Source organism: Ptychodera flava, chromosome 21 (genome assembly GCF_041260155.1).
Source record: "Ptychodera flava strain L36383 chromosome 21, AS_Pfla_20210202, whole genome shotgun sequence".
NCBI classification, from domain to species: Eukaryota; Metazoa; Hemichordata; class Enteropneusta; family Ptychoderidae; genus Ptychodera; species Ptychodera flava.
The window spans coordinates 9,550,244-9,567,978 of NC_091948.1; the positions used below are offsets into that span (position 1 = coordinate 9,550,244).

Consider the following 17,735-nt stretch of genomic DNA (forward strand, 5'->3'; position numbering starts at 1 on the left):
CTGGTGCCCTCGCTCTGTGCATCGAATGTAAAGTTTCTTACGTGAAGGGGACCGAGGGTCATGTCGGTTGACACCTACATAAGCTGCAGTGGCAGGCCAGACAGTAGATAAGTCAAAGTTAACACCTGCCTTTTTAAACGGAACTGATTTGGCAAAGCTCTGCAAATTGATTGTCCAATCATCGCAAATTTGACAGAAATTGATTAAACTTACAAGACGTTTTTTTTTCCTGCGGAAGAATTCGTAACAGAGCTTGTTATCAGAACATGGTTCAGCAAACAATTTTTTTCAGGGTCATTGAATATAGTAGGCCTGTGGAAGTTACCATTCGAGACAAGTTGTCTCCAATAATTAAATCCCAGTCTGCAGCATGCCAGATAATCAAATTTCAGAAGGCTCGATAAAACCAGACCCTCCACTCTACATATCAACCACGCTCATGCAATATTTTATTGCACAGAGTGATCGGCTATGAGCAGACTCAAGAGGTCAGAGGTCAAGATGTATTTGAAGATTTTATTTCATTTGTGTCAACTACTAAAGAAAGATAAATTACTGAAACACGAAAAGTTCGTCCACTTGGATATTGTTTTCTTTCATGGGTGGATTGCCTTTCCTCGGAGCAAGCACCCCAACCTGACCCAGTCCCCCTCAAAGGGATTCCAAATGGCTAAATGTCAATGAAATGAGACATTTTGCTTTTAAGCGCCTCCGGTAGTTCACTTCTTTCTTCCAAAACCAATCAATATGGGGTTGTGTTCAGCAGAGTATGCAAATTAGAATTTTTTTTACCTCCAACGTTTGACAGACATTTACAGCTGACCTCTCAAGGAGATTGCAATGTTGACCTTTGCTGTGTTTACTGACTATGAAGACACTTTGAGATTGGTTACTGCACATGAGATACACAGTAAAGCATTCCTGCGTTTCAGTAACTCCAAACGTAATTTCCCCAAAGCCAAGCTGACAAAACGATTATTAGTCACAAGTTTCATGCCTGATGTACCATTTAGGCAGTATGCTAGTTGTACCCTAGATGCTATGAATTGAATCTTTGATTAAAAGCATGATTTTTTACATGCTGAAAATGCATATGTAAATTCTATGTTACTTTTCTACTTTACATTCTAATTATATGCGTATGTATACTCAGGAATGAGTCTCAGTTGCTTTATTTTCTCCACTGTTGTACATTTTAATGTAGTGAGAATACAATAAGCAGATTGATTCAACGGTTTTCCAAAATGTAGTTGGTTTCACAAGTATGATGCAAATTAGTAGTATTTCACATTTCACATCCATTGAACTCCTGTGATGGTCTTTTTTGAACAGAGGCAATATGAAATTATTTCAAAACCTCACTACATGGGGTTGTTTTGTAATAATTAGTCAATAAAAGGTTTTTAATTGGTAACATGATTTAAAATATCAGGGAAAGTGATGAGTGTCTTTTCTCAGCTCTGAGAGAGAAAAAAAAAACCCGGATGTCCCATACTTACATGATCAAGTTTCTCAAGCCTGATATGGTTCTCCCTTTTCTGTGTCACTTGATCATTGTCACACTTCAGTGTGCATTCTCGGCGGATGTGTGATCAGTGTGTTTTTATTGATTGTGCATGTTAGGAGTTTTTTTCTTCGAAAGTCGGGGCCAGAGGGCAGGCAGCGTGAAAAGGCAAAGTCCGACACCCCCTGCAGGAGTCAATTTACACTTTTCTGTTTTGCTTGATAACACTGGCACCCCCTGAAGGGTTTTCTAAAGACATAATGTTTTACATAATCTTTCCCGATTTGATTTTCCTTCACAGATAAAAAGAAAAAAAGGAATTTCAGAGGATAGTCCAATTTGTAATCTTTCTAAAGTTTCAGGTTTACAAATATAAGCTTTAAAAGATTTGGTGGCTGATTAGAAGAGGAAAAAAATTTACTCAATTTGGTGAATTCACTGAGTTACAGATGAATGTTTTGTGTCATTTGAAAACAGATTTATTTGCTTCTCTGCTGTGAGAGATTGAGTTACTGCTTTTAGTTAGTCGGCATGTGTAGTTTTTTTTCCTTAACGGAGAAACAGATGGCTTGGAGGAAAGGATATGACAGGTCTGGGGATTGATAGATGAGTTTCATCGGCTCGGAAGACGCAAGTCTCATCGAGACTATCTTTGTGACAGGAGTGGAATGATTGTGATGGATTGATCATCATGAAAAAATATGCCTTTAGGGTCTACTTCTCCCCAAGTGTGATTGTAAGAAGATTGTAAATGAAATTTTAGATGAAGACAAAATTTCCTGTTTGAGAGCTCCTTCTTTTTGTTATTTTTTTTTTTCCCCCCACATTTTGATTTTGTGTGATATTTAGTGCGTGATGTGTCTGGCTGAAAACTCATCATGATTTGATGACTTTGATGTGACAAATTAAAGGAAGAGGTACTTCATCATGGAAATAGTCAAAATGATATGTTTTAGGTTCAATTACGTGTCAAAGTAATTTCATTCCGGCAATAACAAGCACAAAGTTACGTGCGCTGTAGTAGGCTGGGAATTTGCACTGAGCCCCTTATCTCCAGCAGTCCTCTTCAAAAAGTATGACAGTTTAAATAATTGCAATGAAGAAAAATAATCTTTTAACAATTTTTCACATCTACCTTAGTAATCCTCAAAACCACGTTGAAAAGAGCCTAGTTATAAACCCCTGAGTGTACAGCCATTAAAATTCATCAGGAATTTTTTTTTGATCTCATTGTCAGATGGAGGGAAGTGCTGTGAGCATTTTCATCAAAATAGTTTGACTAGGATCTACGAGGATCTAATCCCAGAGCTCCACTAATTGCACTGTTGAAGCAGTCAGGAGAATGAAAACATCAAATATGCATTAGTTGACGTCAGGCCCGAGTTTCTTTTGGATATGAACACTAACCCTCCTGTTTGATGATACACCCCTCAAAAAAATTACTGTAGTTTTGAAAAAACAGAGAAAGTCCTCCTTCAATATTTGATAGAAAAAAAGAAAAAAAAAATATATCAGTCGCTTGAAGCTTTTTTGAGGTAAAAAAATCACACTTTCAATGGCAGGAGGTTAAGAAACTCAGAATTTGCAGGGTGTGAAAAATTTCTTTGAAATCCCCTAGAAAGAAATGAAAGGTACATGAAAGGTTTCTTATGATGAATTTCATCTCTATAAAATGAAACTAGAACTCCACGGGGAGAATATCTGATACGTGTGATTATGCTGGCAGATAGCAAATTTCCTCGGAAAAGAGAAATGCATTGTCAGGCAGTCTAAGAGGTCAGCAAATTGCGGCCTCGGAAAATGGCATCCTGTATAATGGGATGTGATTTTGGAAATTGCCATCTCTGGGAAATTTAGAGTGCTTGAACAAAAAACGCAGATGACAGTCGGGGCATCTTATCGGAAAATAGAGCGTGAGAGATTCCAAGTGATTTCAATTTGGGTGACTGTTGAAGAAGGCGACGTTTTGAGTTTTCATTTCTGATCAGTGACAAGTGTATTAAAACGTGATATCGGAATGATGTACGCATGGGAGTGAAGACCTCCACGTAGCAGTTCAAACGTGCACAGCTCAAAAATTGTATCATCTGGGGTCTAAATATCGAAAGTCCGGTCAAAATTTTAATCAACGTCACGCTGTAGAGATTGTGTTCTTGTCATTCAGTGTCGTCTGCCTATCAGTAGCTTTTCGTTTAAATTTTATCCGTTTAGTGAGTGGTTCCAAGATAAAGGTTTTTCCACATGTGAAACCAACCCGATTCCTTCATTTTTCAGGTTACAGTTGCCGTGGGAACCAGTGATATGGCCACTCTGACTGAACCAGAGTGCCTAGCGCCCTGCGAGCCTGGCACAAGCGTGAATCTCGAAGGGATTGTGTGGCATGAAACTGATGGAGGTGAGTGGCAAATAAACTGTACAAACACGTGTCCACAGAAACATTTAGAATCGGGTTATCGCTCATATACGCCTGACAAATTTGTGCACATTTGTGCGGACTGTAAATTTGCCAGAATGATGGCATTGAACATCCATCATCGCAAAATTATGTTCCGAGCTTTTCCTTCGAAGTGTGAGTTTATGAGGTGTCATGACATTATGAATTTTAAAATTAAAACTGCAGGAAATTGTAGCTATTTTAATATTCATGTTGACTTCTTTAAATATTTCAACCATCTACAGAAAAAAAAATGAAACTGCAGTTTTTGTCCAAAATTTCAGTTATTCATCAACAATTAGATGTGCTCATAAATTATTAAACAAATGTAGCAGCATCTTACGCCTTAAAGTTGATTAATTAAAGAACAGCACAGAATATTGCGATTAGGGATCTCTCAAGAGAAGGCAAAGTTCAGCTGCTTCATGAAATTTTCTTTCTCCAATTTTTCATGAGCCTATACTTTTGTGACTTGGTGTTCTATCTGGTTGATGTTTTATTGTGCACATTTGAAGCCATGTATAGCACACGGCTGTTACAGTGATAAATGAATACAGCGTCATGTGATGGAGTGCCCCGAGCTATCATTTCCACGTCTGTGGGTATCCAGGCTTTTTTTACCGACTGGATTGCAATTCATATGAACCATACACTCGGTTTTTAAGAGCTGCAGAGCTTTTAGCCATTAAATTCACGATGTGCTGGCCATTTTCTCTCTGCAGTGTAGATTCCTATCTGACTGTACACGACTGACATTTCAATAAGAGTGACCCTGATAATTTACAAATTTCCTTTCCGCAGAAGCTGTGATGTTTTTCTTTGTTCACAAGTTCTCACGGCAATTCAGTTTTCTCTCCCCTCCTCCGCCCCAACCCAATTATTCAGTGTCAGGTTTGCTAATTTTGTGATCAAAGACAGCGTAGTCACACTGTTAGCACAGTTCAAAATGAATAATTTACACGCAAAGTGATGGTAAAAGGAAAACGTATCGCAAATGTGATCCGGATTTGTCTTGAAGCAAAAGAAAAGCCATATAAACAAAGGAAACAGAATATGTGTGAACGGTGGATGATAAGATTTAGAATTAAGCAGGGGGAAGTTAGCGTGATGTATAGTTTTAGGAAATAACTTATTCTTTCGTGAAATGCTATACTATAAAGCTGGATTTCAAACTTCAGAGAGAGGTTTTACAAACAGGAAAATTTGATCCAAATGTTTCTTTGAAAAAAAAGCAGGCTAGAAAAGATAATAGGGATTGTTCCAAAATAGAGAGATCATAGCTGATGTATGGCCATCTGGTGTTATAGCTGATGTTTATAGCAGCACAAAATTTAGCTTGGTATGATTTTCTGGCCCAGTTCAATTTCACCCGATTGGCTTTTTTGCATAGCACAGAAACGTTTTTGTGATGAGACGAAATACAACTGAGAAGAAATTGAGCCTCTGTGACGTTATATTAAGGATAGAAAGTGGAACAAATTGATCTCCAACAAGACGATTTGCAGATAGCTTCTGATGTTAATGGTTTGACACTGCTCTATGTTTTGCGTTTCCTGTGTTTCAACAGAGAGTGTACTCTCAGACAAAGAGAAAAATGGACCCCCTTCTTTTTTTTTATTTAAGTAGCAGCCTGTACGTTATTTCTGAAGCGTGGAATCTCCTGAAGCTATTAATGTATACTTGGCTATTATGGGAGACTACCTTCATTACGGCTTGTATGTATGCCCCCTTAGAGCAGCTGGGATATATCGCTACAGTTCACCCTTTGTGGTACGCCAACAAAGAACATCAAAAATCTTTCAGCAGACTGGCTAACATGATATTATTAATAACTGGGCAGATATTTACTCCAGGAATTGAGCGGTGAATCCAATTTCAACCAATCAGTGGGCTGTTTTCTCTTTCCGTGTAATAACGCCGATCTGTCTGAGTCATGCTCGTAAGTCCTTCCCTGGCAGTGGAGTCGGTGGAGGAAACTTGACTCCCGTGCTCTTTGAAACCATCAGGCAGAGGTCAGCCTGAAATCAAGAGGAAAGCTTCGTGTCACTGAATTCTTAATCAACATGATGAAATTGCATCTTATATCTATACATTATCGCGTCACTGCCTTTGCTCGGAGGTATAAGCTGTGAATTTAAACATTCGTAACCTCTGAACCTAATTTAAAAGTAAACCCTCGTTTATTGGTCTATTTCTCTGACTATTGTGAACAGTTTTACCATTTCCTTTATCAAAATTTTATCAGACATTTCAACCACGAATTTGAACAATTAAGATAATAGATTTTTCTGTTGTACTCATCGTGATAAAGGCAAATCATCTTTGTTCCCGAGTATCTTAGTAATTTCTGCTCATATCAAATATTGTCAACAAAATGAAAACAGTATCAGTGAAAACCTAAAAAAATGACAACGGGGAAATGCTTCTGCCAAAGAAAATTTATGACAAATTTTGACCTGAATATCAAAATTCTGTACTACATACAGTACTGACAGCTTAAAAAGCATGGGGATTGTGATTTTTCCCACCTTTTATTTGCAACTCATATTTGACCTCATCATCTTCATTGCCAGAGGATTTATTATACATTTTAAGGACTGCGTAGGAGCCCTGATGAAATTGCCAGTGACTCTCATAAAATAAAGGTGTAGCATGCAGCAAGTGAATAAGTTGTCACGTTGCCGTGCTCTCCATTGATTGCAAGGTCATATTTGTAAAGAAAATGAGGCCAAGTACATGAAATATTCGTTAATTGAAAATTTCCCTGCAATTTACTCGCATCAAGTTGCTATCTTTTCAAATAATTCTTTGTTATTTTCGTTTCATGTGAACAGCTATTCAATGTCGTTCTGCTTACTGAAACATGTTGAATTATTCAATCATCATCGCTCTACCTTGCATATACCCCATAACATGTAAATGTGCTGATGACATCATAATTTTTGAAATTCTACTATAAACTATATCATCGAAGCATTTATTGTTATATCTATATGCAGGGGGGGAGTAGAGATCTGACGACTGACAATTTATCAGGTTTCAGTGAGTAGAACAACGTGAATAAGTACTCACATGAAACTGAAATAACTGAAGTAATTTGAAATAATAGTGACTTTGTTCATCCAAATTGGATTTACCTTGAATAGTGTTGAACACAAGGAAATATCATAAAAATTTTTACTGCATTTTTTGGAAATGATGGGTGTTTTATTCTCAAGATAATTTCTCCTATGTGAGGCGAAAGAAGATAAAGACCAAACCTTACCAATTTATTCACTCAACACTCATGGTGTTTTCATCATTAGAAACTTCATCTGCTTTTCATTCGCCACCATCAAATATTGGGAAACTCAAAGCTGGGTTAATTCTGCCAGTATATCATCACTGAAAGTTGTTATCGCCCATTAAGTTTACTCATACATCAGTCTACACAGTGTGGAGACACTTCAGTTCACTGGCTTTCCACTCAAATCAAGACAAGCAGGAGAAGTGAAAATTGTGAAGGCTTTTAACGTACACCATCTTTTAAAAATAAAACCACTAAATGTGAATCTTTAACCTTTTTACAGCTGGGATACACATGTCAGTAATTTGACTATCGTGGCTCTCTGCGAGGATTACTGATGTGTCACTTTAGACTGAGTATCCTCAGAAACCTAAATCAATACAAGCTTTCAGAGCAACAGCTGACCAAAATCTGACAATCGACGTAATGATAGGGAAGAGCTTCGACTGGGCGAGCATAGATCGAATACTCAATTTGTTGATTTCGTCTTTGCAGGGGTCCTTGTTGTCAATGTAACGTGGAGGAACAAAACCTATGTTGGAACACTCCTAGACTGCAGCAAGCATGATTGGGCTCCTCCAAGGTGAGCAGTTCATAACAAAGGCGAATGCAAACCATCTCTGTGTGTATCTGCATTGCGTGCTTTCTTCTCCATTTTACTTCTTTGCATGTGATGTCCATACATAAACCCAGCAACTGAAAGAAAAAAAAATAAGTGAGAGAGAAATAGATTACTGTTTCTTTTCATTTGTGTCTGGAGATTACTTTTGATGGCTTTTATCTGACTGAGCTGACTGGATACGCGACACTCCCCGAAATCAATCATATAAGAAATGGTTTGTCAAATTGCATCCGTCTGTTCCATCCTGACAGATAAGTAGCTGCCATAGTGTAATGCCTGGAATGCACCCTGAAAGCAAATGATAATTCTTTGCATTGCAGATCTCCATTACCACTCAGCAGCTGCTTATCAAATGGCTACATCAGTGCAAAAATCTAATCCCACATTTCAGTAATCGGTTGATGATAGGAATCACGTAACTCTCTTGTGCACTTTGTAATTTTATGACCCTTTTTTTAATTTTAGACTTCCAATCAGTGTTGAAATCCAGAGTCTAATTCCTTTCTGCTTCTCTTCTTCCAGATTCTGTGATTCGCCCACGAGTGACATGGAAGTCAGGCCGCCGAAAACCGGAGGAAGAGGCAAGAGAGGGCGCTCTAACTCAAGCACACCATTGATGGGAGGTGATATGAGTAACTACACAGAGACGAGGACCTCTATCCATAGCAAACTTCGCAACTCTAACGGGAAAGGCCGTAGAGGCAGTGCAGCGGGTTCAAGGACTCCGACGAATGGGCTAGAACGAGGTAAACGAAAGAGCAAGCCCATGGAACTAGATTTGAACTCGAGTTTTGACGAGGGGCGTGCTGCCAGCAAACGTATCAGAACAAACTCTCGCGGCACACCGACAACTCCTCACACACCTGCAGAGAGTGTAGTCAATGATATGCCTCCATCTCCAGTACTAATTGAATGCCCTGAACCGAACTGTGGGAAAAAATACAAACATATTAATGGACTGCGCTATCATCAGACTCATGCGCATTTGAATGCCGTGGCCGGCAAAATGGACGGCTCTGCTGAAGAACAGGAGAGTGAAAGTAAGTCACTGTCGTCGGAGGACAGCAACTCGGCCCCAGCATCGGTAGAGAGCTTGAAATCTAAAGCACCGGCTCAAAGTGAATATGACTTTTCTGATTCCAACTCAAAAAATACTACAGTGAAGGGACTAGCTACGAAAGCGGGACATGCTCCCGACGGTAAATGCCCAGCAAATGCAGTCAGTGTTGTCGTGAAGGAGGAACCTAACGTTGAAAAGGGAGAAAATTTTGTCAAGGAGAGTGAAAAGCAGGTAGAGAAGCCTCAGACGCCCAAGTCTGGAAAGTCTAAGCACGATAAGGTCTCCGGAAAGTCGCACAAGAGCTCGGAGAAAGTCAAATCCAAGGATGGAAGCGGCACTCCGAAGCCCAGAATGAAGAAGCATGTGTCATCCGGGGAAGACACAACCCTGGAGTTCCAGGCCATGGTGCAAAGCGCTCTAGCGTCACAAAGCCAACCACAACAGCCACAGCAGCAGCAGCAGCAGCAACAGCAGGTGTTAATGCCGGAAGTAGGTGCTAGGAAAGAAGTGGTGACCGTCGCGGGGACTGTAACGCCCGCCATCAACCCGGTCACCAGCGTCATTCAGAGTATCAAAATAGAGCCAGGACTCAAAGAAAGCAACAGCAGCAGTTGCTGCACTGTTCAGCCTCCTCCGCCGAGTCTAGAGAAAATTCGGACTTCCACTAAGGAGGATGGGAGGAATTCTGAAATGGCAGATTTTGAGGGACCAAAGAAAAGGGAGAAAGAGAAACATAAGTCGGGAGATCGGGAGAAACACAAGAAAAGCAGCAAAGCCGAGAAATCTGTGCCAAAGTTGAAAAGCGCCCGACCCATAGCTCCCGCTCCGCCTGTACCGCAGCTGATCGCAATCCCAGGATTTGCAGCTACCAGCACTGCAGGTGGTACAGTCACCATAAGCCCAGTGACTACCAACCCACAAGCAACTCCCATTAGTCCCCCCTTGATACCGATCCAACCCAAGCCGACTGTGATGGGTGAGCCGATAGTGAACCCCTCCCTCTCGTCCTTGAAGGAGCGGAAACACAAGAGCAAGAAGAAGTCCAAGGACAAAGACAAAGAGGAGAAGGGCGAGAAGTCGAAGGAATCTTCGAAAGACAAAGAGAGCAAAAGTGAGAAACACAGCAAACAGACATCAGAGAGAAGTAAGATGGAGGAGACTAATATATTGAAAAGAGCACTAACTGAATCAGGGATATTAGATGAGACGGAGAAGAGTCCCTCACCGCCTCAAACAAGTGAACCATCACCTGTTTTTACGCCATCAAATGTGGTCAGTGAGCCGCCAAAGGCAGTTGTCGCACCAACCAGGCCAGAGATTCCCAAGCTCATCCCGAGCGACAGCGTTCCTAAGTCTGCTACAGCGCATGTGATAACTAGCGCCCCAAAGTCAGTGGAGAGTGACAGCATACACAGACACGAGAGACTCAGCAACCTAAGTGCAAATACAGCTGCAGTGGCACCGAACTCACACGCGCCCTCTGAACCATTGCATGTGATCACCACTGCACCTCAGGGGAGCAGCAGCGCCAACCAGGACGCGAGGAGTCCAGCATACTCCGACATTTCTGATGCAAACGACGACATCAACAGCGACTGCCCGAAACAGTGCGATGACCCCTACCAGTTCAACGATGACTCCCAGCCCCCTGCTGTCAAAAGCCACCCTCCTTTACATGGTGAAATGAGAAAAGAACGGGACGAGGTGTCGGTGTATGCACCGTACAGTAGCAGCCTCACGTCCAAGATGCACTCACCATCTGTGCTAGAGAACAAAAAGAGACCGAATGAGGATAACTTGAAATATATGCAGAAGGACTCTGAAAAACACAGAAAGGATGCTGGAGAGACATCAGAATCAAGTGAGCACAAGAAAGCCAAGAAAGATGAGACACAGGAACAGTCAAAACCATCTTCATCATTAGGACAGTTTCCAGAACCACAGCACCCCTCTCCTAAAATGATACCACAGCAAATGTATCCACAGTATCCATACATGCCCGGATACATGGGCTATAGTATTGACAGGACTTACCACATGCATCTCATGGCCACCGATCCCCATTACAGGCACCAACATGAGAAATTCATGGAAGAACAGGAAAGGCTTAGGCAGGAGCACGAGAGAGCGGAGTGGGAAAAGCGGGAAAAATCAAAACAGGAGAAGTCCCAGCGGACTCCGGAAAAGGAAAGCGAAAAGCACAAAACTGAGCAAGTGACTCCGTCGAAAAGCACTGAGAGGAAAGAAGCAAGGTTGAGCGACTCAGAAAACTGGCAGAGAGGGGAGGAAAGAATGAATGATAGAATGAAGGAAAAGCAGAGGGAGAACCACCAGATCATGGCGGAGAGTATTGAGTTGAAGTCGCAAGTGGGACAGCCTTCCAATCGAGAACCTATTTACGATGCAAGGGCGCTGTATGAACAGAGGCAGCGGGAAGACATCCGACAGCATTATCTGTATCAACAGAAAGTGCTGGAGCAACAGAGGTTCGAGGAAGAACGCCGACGTCAACATCAACATCAACATCAACATCAACACCAACATCAGCATCAGAGTGAGAAAGAAAAGAGAGAGAGAACTGAAGCTAAGTCAACAGAGGCTGCGAAGGAAACACCAAAAAAAGATAGGCCGACTAAAGAGACGCCGAGCAAGGCTGATAAAGAATCCAAAACTTCAACAAAAATTGTAGAAGAGAAAAAGGAGGACAGAGAACACAGAAAGCAATCGTCCAATCCTGAGGAGAAATCTCATCAGTCAATGGACTCAAAACCACATCACCACGAGACGGCCAAGTTTCCGGATGGCTATCCAGCGTACATGCAGCATCCGTTCATGCAGTCAGCTCATTATGGTCCCGTGCCGTTTGATCCCAATCACCCAGCATACAGACCCGTCAATCCCATCATGACGGTTCCGCCAAGTGGGTTCCCAGGAGCTGCGTATTTACCCGCCGATTTTCGATACTCGGGACCAGCCACAATGGTCACGCCGACCTGGAAGATGGCCCCAAGTGAAGAGAAAGTCATTGACCATGAGAGGGAGAGAGCTGAACGTGAAAGGGAACGGGAGCGAGAACGAGAACAAGAAAGACAGCGAGAGCGGGCAGCGGTTGTGTCACCATTAGCGAAGTCACCACATGCCGCCGCCTCACGCCACACTTCACCGGAAAGGCCACCCAAGGCCCTTGAACTGCTACAGCAGCACGCCTCACAGTACTACAACTCACAGCACAAAGGAGAATCCCGACCTTCCAACGAAGACAGGAGCAAAACCGTGTCGCCGGCGAGGCCGACATCAAGATCACCCGCCATCAAGCCGCACGCTGAAGGGCACCCATCATCGAAGGGGGAGAGTTCAAGCCAGTTAGAGCCTGGACTGTGTCATGAAATGTCACCACCGATGCAGAGGCATCTACACACCCATCATCATACCCACCATGTTGGTATGGGATATCCACTCATGGCCGCACCGTATGATCCTTATGGTAAGTTCAGCCGTCAACTTGGTGCAAACCGTAACAATCTAAAACATTGCTGCTGTCACCATGTCTCCTTGCTTATGACGCATTGACAGAAAAACAGTCTTCTTGACTTTATGGTGCATTGCCTCGCAGAACAAAAACAGAGTGAGAAGTAAATTTGAATCAAACTGGTTCATTATCAATTATAAGATTCAGATATCAAGCTTGATGGTGTGCGCTACCAAAAGTTGTTTAAGCTTTTGTATGTTGAAGGCACTTGAAGTTTGCATTCTTTGTATTATGGTGAAACACAAAGAGGTAAAAAGAACGCATCACATATATTATGGATCACCACATATTTCACTAAATTATTTTATTTCTTCCCATTTTCTAGCTGCTGTGTTGGCAAATCCCCAGGCTGCTGCAGTCGCCAGTATATCACCTTATACAGCCCGAAGGTAAGCCGAAATTCCCTTTGTCTCTCAGCTGCCATAATTCTAGGCTGCAAAGTTTAGAAATAGATCGGAAATTAAAATATTTGAAAACTTCCCATCATATGTGATACAGTGTTTTGTTCTTCAGAGGAGGAAGCATACACATTGATAGTATCTCTTGATGAAGAAAATTTACCATAAGTAAGTGTTTAACGAGTGTTTTGTTTTTTTTTCTCTTTCAGGGAATAAATATCTAGATGTGATTCTCCAATTGGAATATATAAAATACAGTCTACATATTGGTGCTAGTACTATATTCATCATGTGTGTTTTATGGATGGAGAGCCTCTACCAGGCTACCAGATGCTGCATGGAGTTTAAACTGAATACTGACTGTTCCTGTGGTGTATTTGTCTTGGACCTTTGACCTTTGACCTTACTTGGAAAGTCTTGAGATGTTTGTGTCTCATTCATGGCCTTGTGCAGTGAGCAGAGCATTGTGAATATGGAGTTTTACCGAGAGCTTTCTGTGAGCGGCTGTGGTTTTTGAGAGCTAGGATTTACAGACAGCTAAACGTATAGTGCTTACGCTGCTGCGTGATGTTCCAGGAATTTTTTTACTGTAATTATTGCTTGTTGACGGTTCTGGATGTAGTAAGGAGCATCTCAACGTCTCTGCATGCCGCAGAAGATGTTACTGCAGCTTTTCATCGGAGTCTTAAAAACTGTTATTGTTTCTTGTGTGTATGCTGAAGTATGGACTGATGACAAGACACCGATTGACATGCCATGACCTTCCTCAGTACTGTACCCCAGGGTGGAAAATGTATATAGAAGTTTTTGTAGAAACGTTATGGCCTGTGGAACCTGTGTGTGAAGTATTCCGTAGACTCTGCAGTCGACTCTGCGTGAAATTTGAACTTGGACATCAAATCAGCATCCTGACTCTCTGAAAATGTGGCATTCCTACCGGAATTTCATTTGCTGAATGCTGGGAAGATTTTTTTCCTGTTTCGTGACTTTCATGAGAAAAGCACAAAAAGCAACTTTGCCTTATTTTTGTGTTTTTTTTTTCCTGAAGACACCTGTGACAATTTAGTGATAGTTTAAATTGCATTTAGGCAGCAAACTATGGTGGGCCAAGTGTATGATCATTTGATTGGCTCACCAGAGTGAGGCTGTGATGATGGCAGACCATGATTGGCTCAGCAAACACAACGGAATTGGTCATGTGATTAAGTTTGGGCAGGTGTAAATTCTCCGGACCTGTAACCATTCAAAATGACACAAAATAAATTTACAAGGAAGTGACAATACCGGATAGGTGTGTCAATGCAGTGGAATCTGATAAACATGTCTGGTACCTGATTATATCTGCTTTTTTTAATTCTGATAGCATGTGTCAATGTTTGCTTGTGCAAATGTTTATTTTAGTCTGTAAGTCAGCCTTTGTCACTGATTGCAATGCAAGCTGATGTGAAAGTACTGGAAACATGAAACTATTTGATGATTAGATACAGATTACAACCATTAAAAGTAAACCAGAATCTGCCGTGGCCACTGATCCTGTACAAAATTTGTAAGCCATCTTTATTGGTGTATTTCAGAAAAACTGAGAAAAATCACATTTCGGCATATTTATATGTGCTGTATGAGCCAGTCAAATCTCAGTCATAATGGGGTATTGTGGTATTTCTGGCCACATATTGGGAAAGCTTTTTGCATTATTGGGAGCCCGGAGAACATGGGTTGTGAAGTGGTTTACAAAGCATCAACAAAAATCGTATTGTCTTTTATTTTGGATTCATTGAATTTACTCAGTGTTGTACATGGCATAGAGTGGTATACACCCAGTAATACCAATGAAACGGTTACCATTTTCCCAAACTGCCACTGCTTTTGACATTATTTCTTTTCTTCATGTGTATGCTGTGTCTCCAATTCAAACTCAAATGTGAAACTTGAATAATTAATGAAAAAAATAATCGAATTGTGAATCTCCATAATTATCAGTTTGGGGCAAAATTTTCTGTCTGCTAGGTTTTCCCCGTTACACAGTATCCCTCAAACAATGTGGTTTTCATCACGAGTGGTGTTTTTATAACTATTCCCCCCACTTTTTGGCATAAATCTTTTACAGCCTACTATATTTGTTTGCACATTAATCAGTATTTTTACAAAACAGCAATTGCACACTTTGTGCACCCACATCGTGGATTGTCTTGAAAAAAAAAAGAAATTTTAGGTAATGTTTTATCATTGACCCAGTTGTGTTAAAAACTGGTGTGTTGCTCACCCTCTTTGGGATTGAGCCGGTCTGTTTTTTTCACAAACAAGACCATGATAAGCAGGGTATAGAGAGATAGGTGTGGAGTTGTGTAGTGATCTGAAAAACCTGCGGATATCATTTACTGTTTCTCACAACCATGGTTAGGCTGCAGGGCAGATATTCCTAGACATACTGCCACCAAACACTTACCCTGACCCTTGTCCCGACTTGTTGGTTGGAAATGTTGGAAATGGCAGGTGTTTAGGGACATCTGTCCCAATATCCCCTCGGTACAATGGTAGATACAACTCTCATCTCTAATGCTTGTCTTACACAACTGCATCTCTCAGCAAAATGCTCCTCATTTCATGTTTGATATGATAGATAAGCATCACACAGAAACACCCAGACCTACCCTGTTACTCTGTCCTACAGCCCTTTTTTTAAAAATTGTGAAGTTTTTCAGTCTGAAAGCAGCCAACTGTCTCCAAGCATAGATGCATATATGGTAAATAAACTGGAGCTGATTTTGGCATTAGTTTTAAGGTTTACATTAATGGCAGATGTGCATGTACCCATCTCTGTGAAGTGGGTGGAATGTAAAGTCTTCATAGAAAAATCCAACTTTGCCATTACATACTTGAGAATGTCCCGGCCTTGTACATCTCATCCACCAACCGGTTGTGTCAGTATATTTAAGCAAAAAGTTATGATGAACATTAAAAAAAAACATGGTGCTGTCATTTTTTTCTCCCCTTTTCCATGCGTTGTGTTCAGGTCTGATATTTAGACATCTCTTGTGTGATCAGATGGAATTCATGGCTTCTCAATGGGGAAAAAGGGTTGATTTTCAGGAAAATGGAAAAAGCGCACATGGAGTGAGGCGTTTTTATCGGAACAGCTGTAATATAAGTGAGATGTAATCCTTGACTGTTGAAACATTGTGTAGATGTGTTTTGAGTTTTGACGGTTCAAAGGTCGTAGTTGAAATACTCTTACTCCTGTTTGTTTTCCAGAAAATTTTGAAAAAAATCTGTGTAAAAAAGACTTCTGATTTATGTCTGTGATATTTCCTATTTCTGGTGTTTTTTTTGCCAATAAAAAAGTTCAAAGTGGAATTTTTTATAATTACTACTTCTGTGTGTTGTCTTTTTTCTGTTATAAAAGTTAACGCATTTGTACACTCAAAACACTGGGTGCTTACTACTGGCTACATATGTTTTTCTGCACACTTCTTTTCTCATACACAAACAATTTGGCTCAGATTTTAGAATTTCTAAATCGTCTTTCCATATATGCAGCCTGTGTGAACTTGTTTTGCAACTTATTGAGACAGTTTACGCCGTCTCGTTTTTTGTGAAGATAGAAAACCTTTCCTCCTAAAGTTAACACAGAGCTTTAACTTTCATGGTAGTGTTCTTCCCAAAATAATTGCCGTGGTGTCCTTCTGTTATTAGTCGTAGTTTAATGAGAGAGTATAAAACTTCAATGAGCAAAGAATGAGAAAAAGTTTAGAAATTTGATATCCACTGATCAACACAAGTGGATGAGGTTAGCGTTGTTTGACATATTACATAGACAATTTTTATTTCCTTGTGAGATGTGTTATTATGCTGACCTGACCAACCATGATGAGCAATTGGTCATAAACTACACGCACCCTGTTTGCAAGCATCACATGTATTAAAAGTACGCTTTTAGTATAATTTCTGGTGTACACCAGATACTTCAGGTTCAAATATTTATTCATGTATTTAATACACCTAAAGGCAGGTTACACCCATTACAACAAGAGTTCCAGTATCTCACTCATAACTGAGTATTTAAGTAGAAATACAAAAAAAAACATTGAATGTCTGATAAAAAATATCCACAGTTACTAAAGATGGTAAGTTTTGTCCCATTCAACACATGATATACCTGCAAAGTCATTTTGGCAAGACTCTGAAAACCTCTCATTAAAACACCATTAATCATAACAAGAGACAGTAGAATAAACCTTCAGGAAGTCAGACATCCATCATGCATGTTCTGTCGTGTGACATTTTACCTAAAGAGCCCAGCGTGGTGTTTTGTCAAGCTGTTGACCACATGAAGCATCTGATATAAGATAAAGTTTTCATGACCTCAATACAGGAAATGAATGATGTCTGCATTCAGGCTGTACACAGTCGCATGCAAACGCATGAAAAGGAGGCTTTTGGCGCCATGCAGTTAGAAAATCACATACTTATCTCACCAGTTGTAACCTTTGATAGTATGTCGTAATTTTTGTCCAGGAAAAAGTGTGCATTTTGTCCTCCCTACATTGAATTACAAAGTACCAGCCTTGCCAAACACAATGCCTTTTTCACAACAGGCAATGTTACTGTTGACCAATGAATTCCAGTCTGGACTATAATTCAGTTGTCAATAACAACATTGAACACTACATACCCACATGCTGTGTTGACAAGTGGAACACTGAAGGCATTTTGACATAAATTTGGAGTAGAACAAGAAACGGTATTTCACTGACAAAAACACATAAATACAGCTTACAATACAGCCAATGTAATGTAAGTACAGTACAACCCAACCTTTTTACCATTATGGTTTGCTCCAGTCCCATCGTTTTCAATGGTAAAGCTGGACCTGCTCATCGAGAAATGGGGGTGGAGAGAATT

The 17,735-nt window shown here is 40.7% G+C and overlaps 1 protein-coding gene across 6 annotated transcripts in view; it reads left to right on the forward strand.

Annotated features, from left to right (window-relative positions):
- The window catches only part of LOC139121327 (zinc finger protein 608-like), a 49,717-nt gene extending 33,517 nt beyond the window's left edge, over positions 1 to 16,200 (forward strand). For all 6 annotated transcript variants that reach the window (XM_070686122.1, XM_070686128.1, XM_070686124.1 and 3 more), the window contains 5 exons: positions 3,779 to 3,899; positions 7,720 to 7,807; positions 8,369 to 12,390; positions 12,761 to 12,824; positions 13,043 to 16,200. In XM_070686122.1, the coding sequence (XP_070542223.1) occupies positions 3,779 to 3,899; positions 7,720 to 7,807; positions 8,369 to 12,390; positions 12,761 to 12,824; positions 13,043 to 13,049 (4,302 nt within the window). In that variant the 3' untranslated portion in view covers positions 13,050 to 16,200. The remainder of the gene's footprint in view (positions 1 to 3,778; positions 3,900 to 7,719; positions 7,808 to 8,368; positions 12,391 to 12,760; positions 12,825 to 13,042) is intronic.
- Positions 16,201 to 17,735: the final 1,535 nt, after the last annotated feature.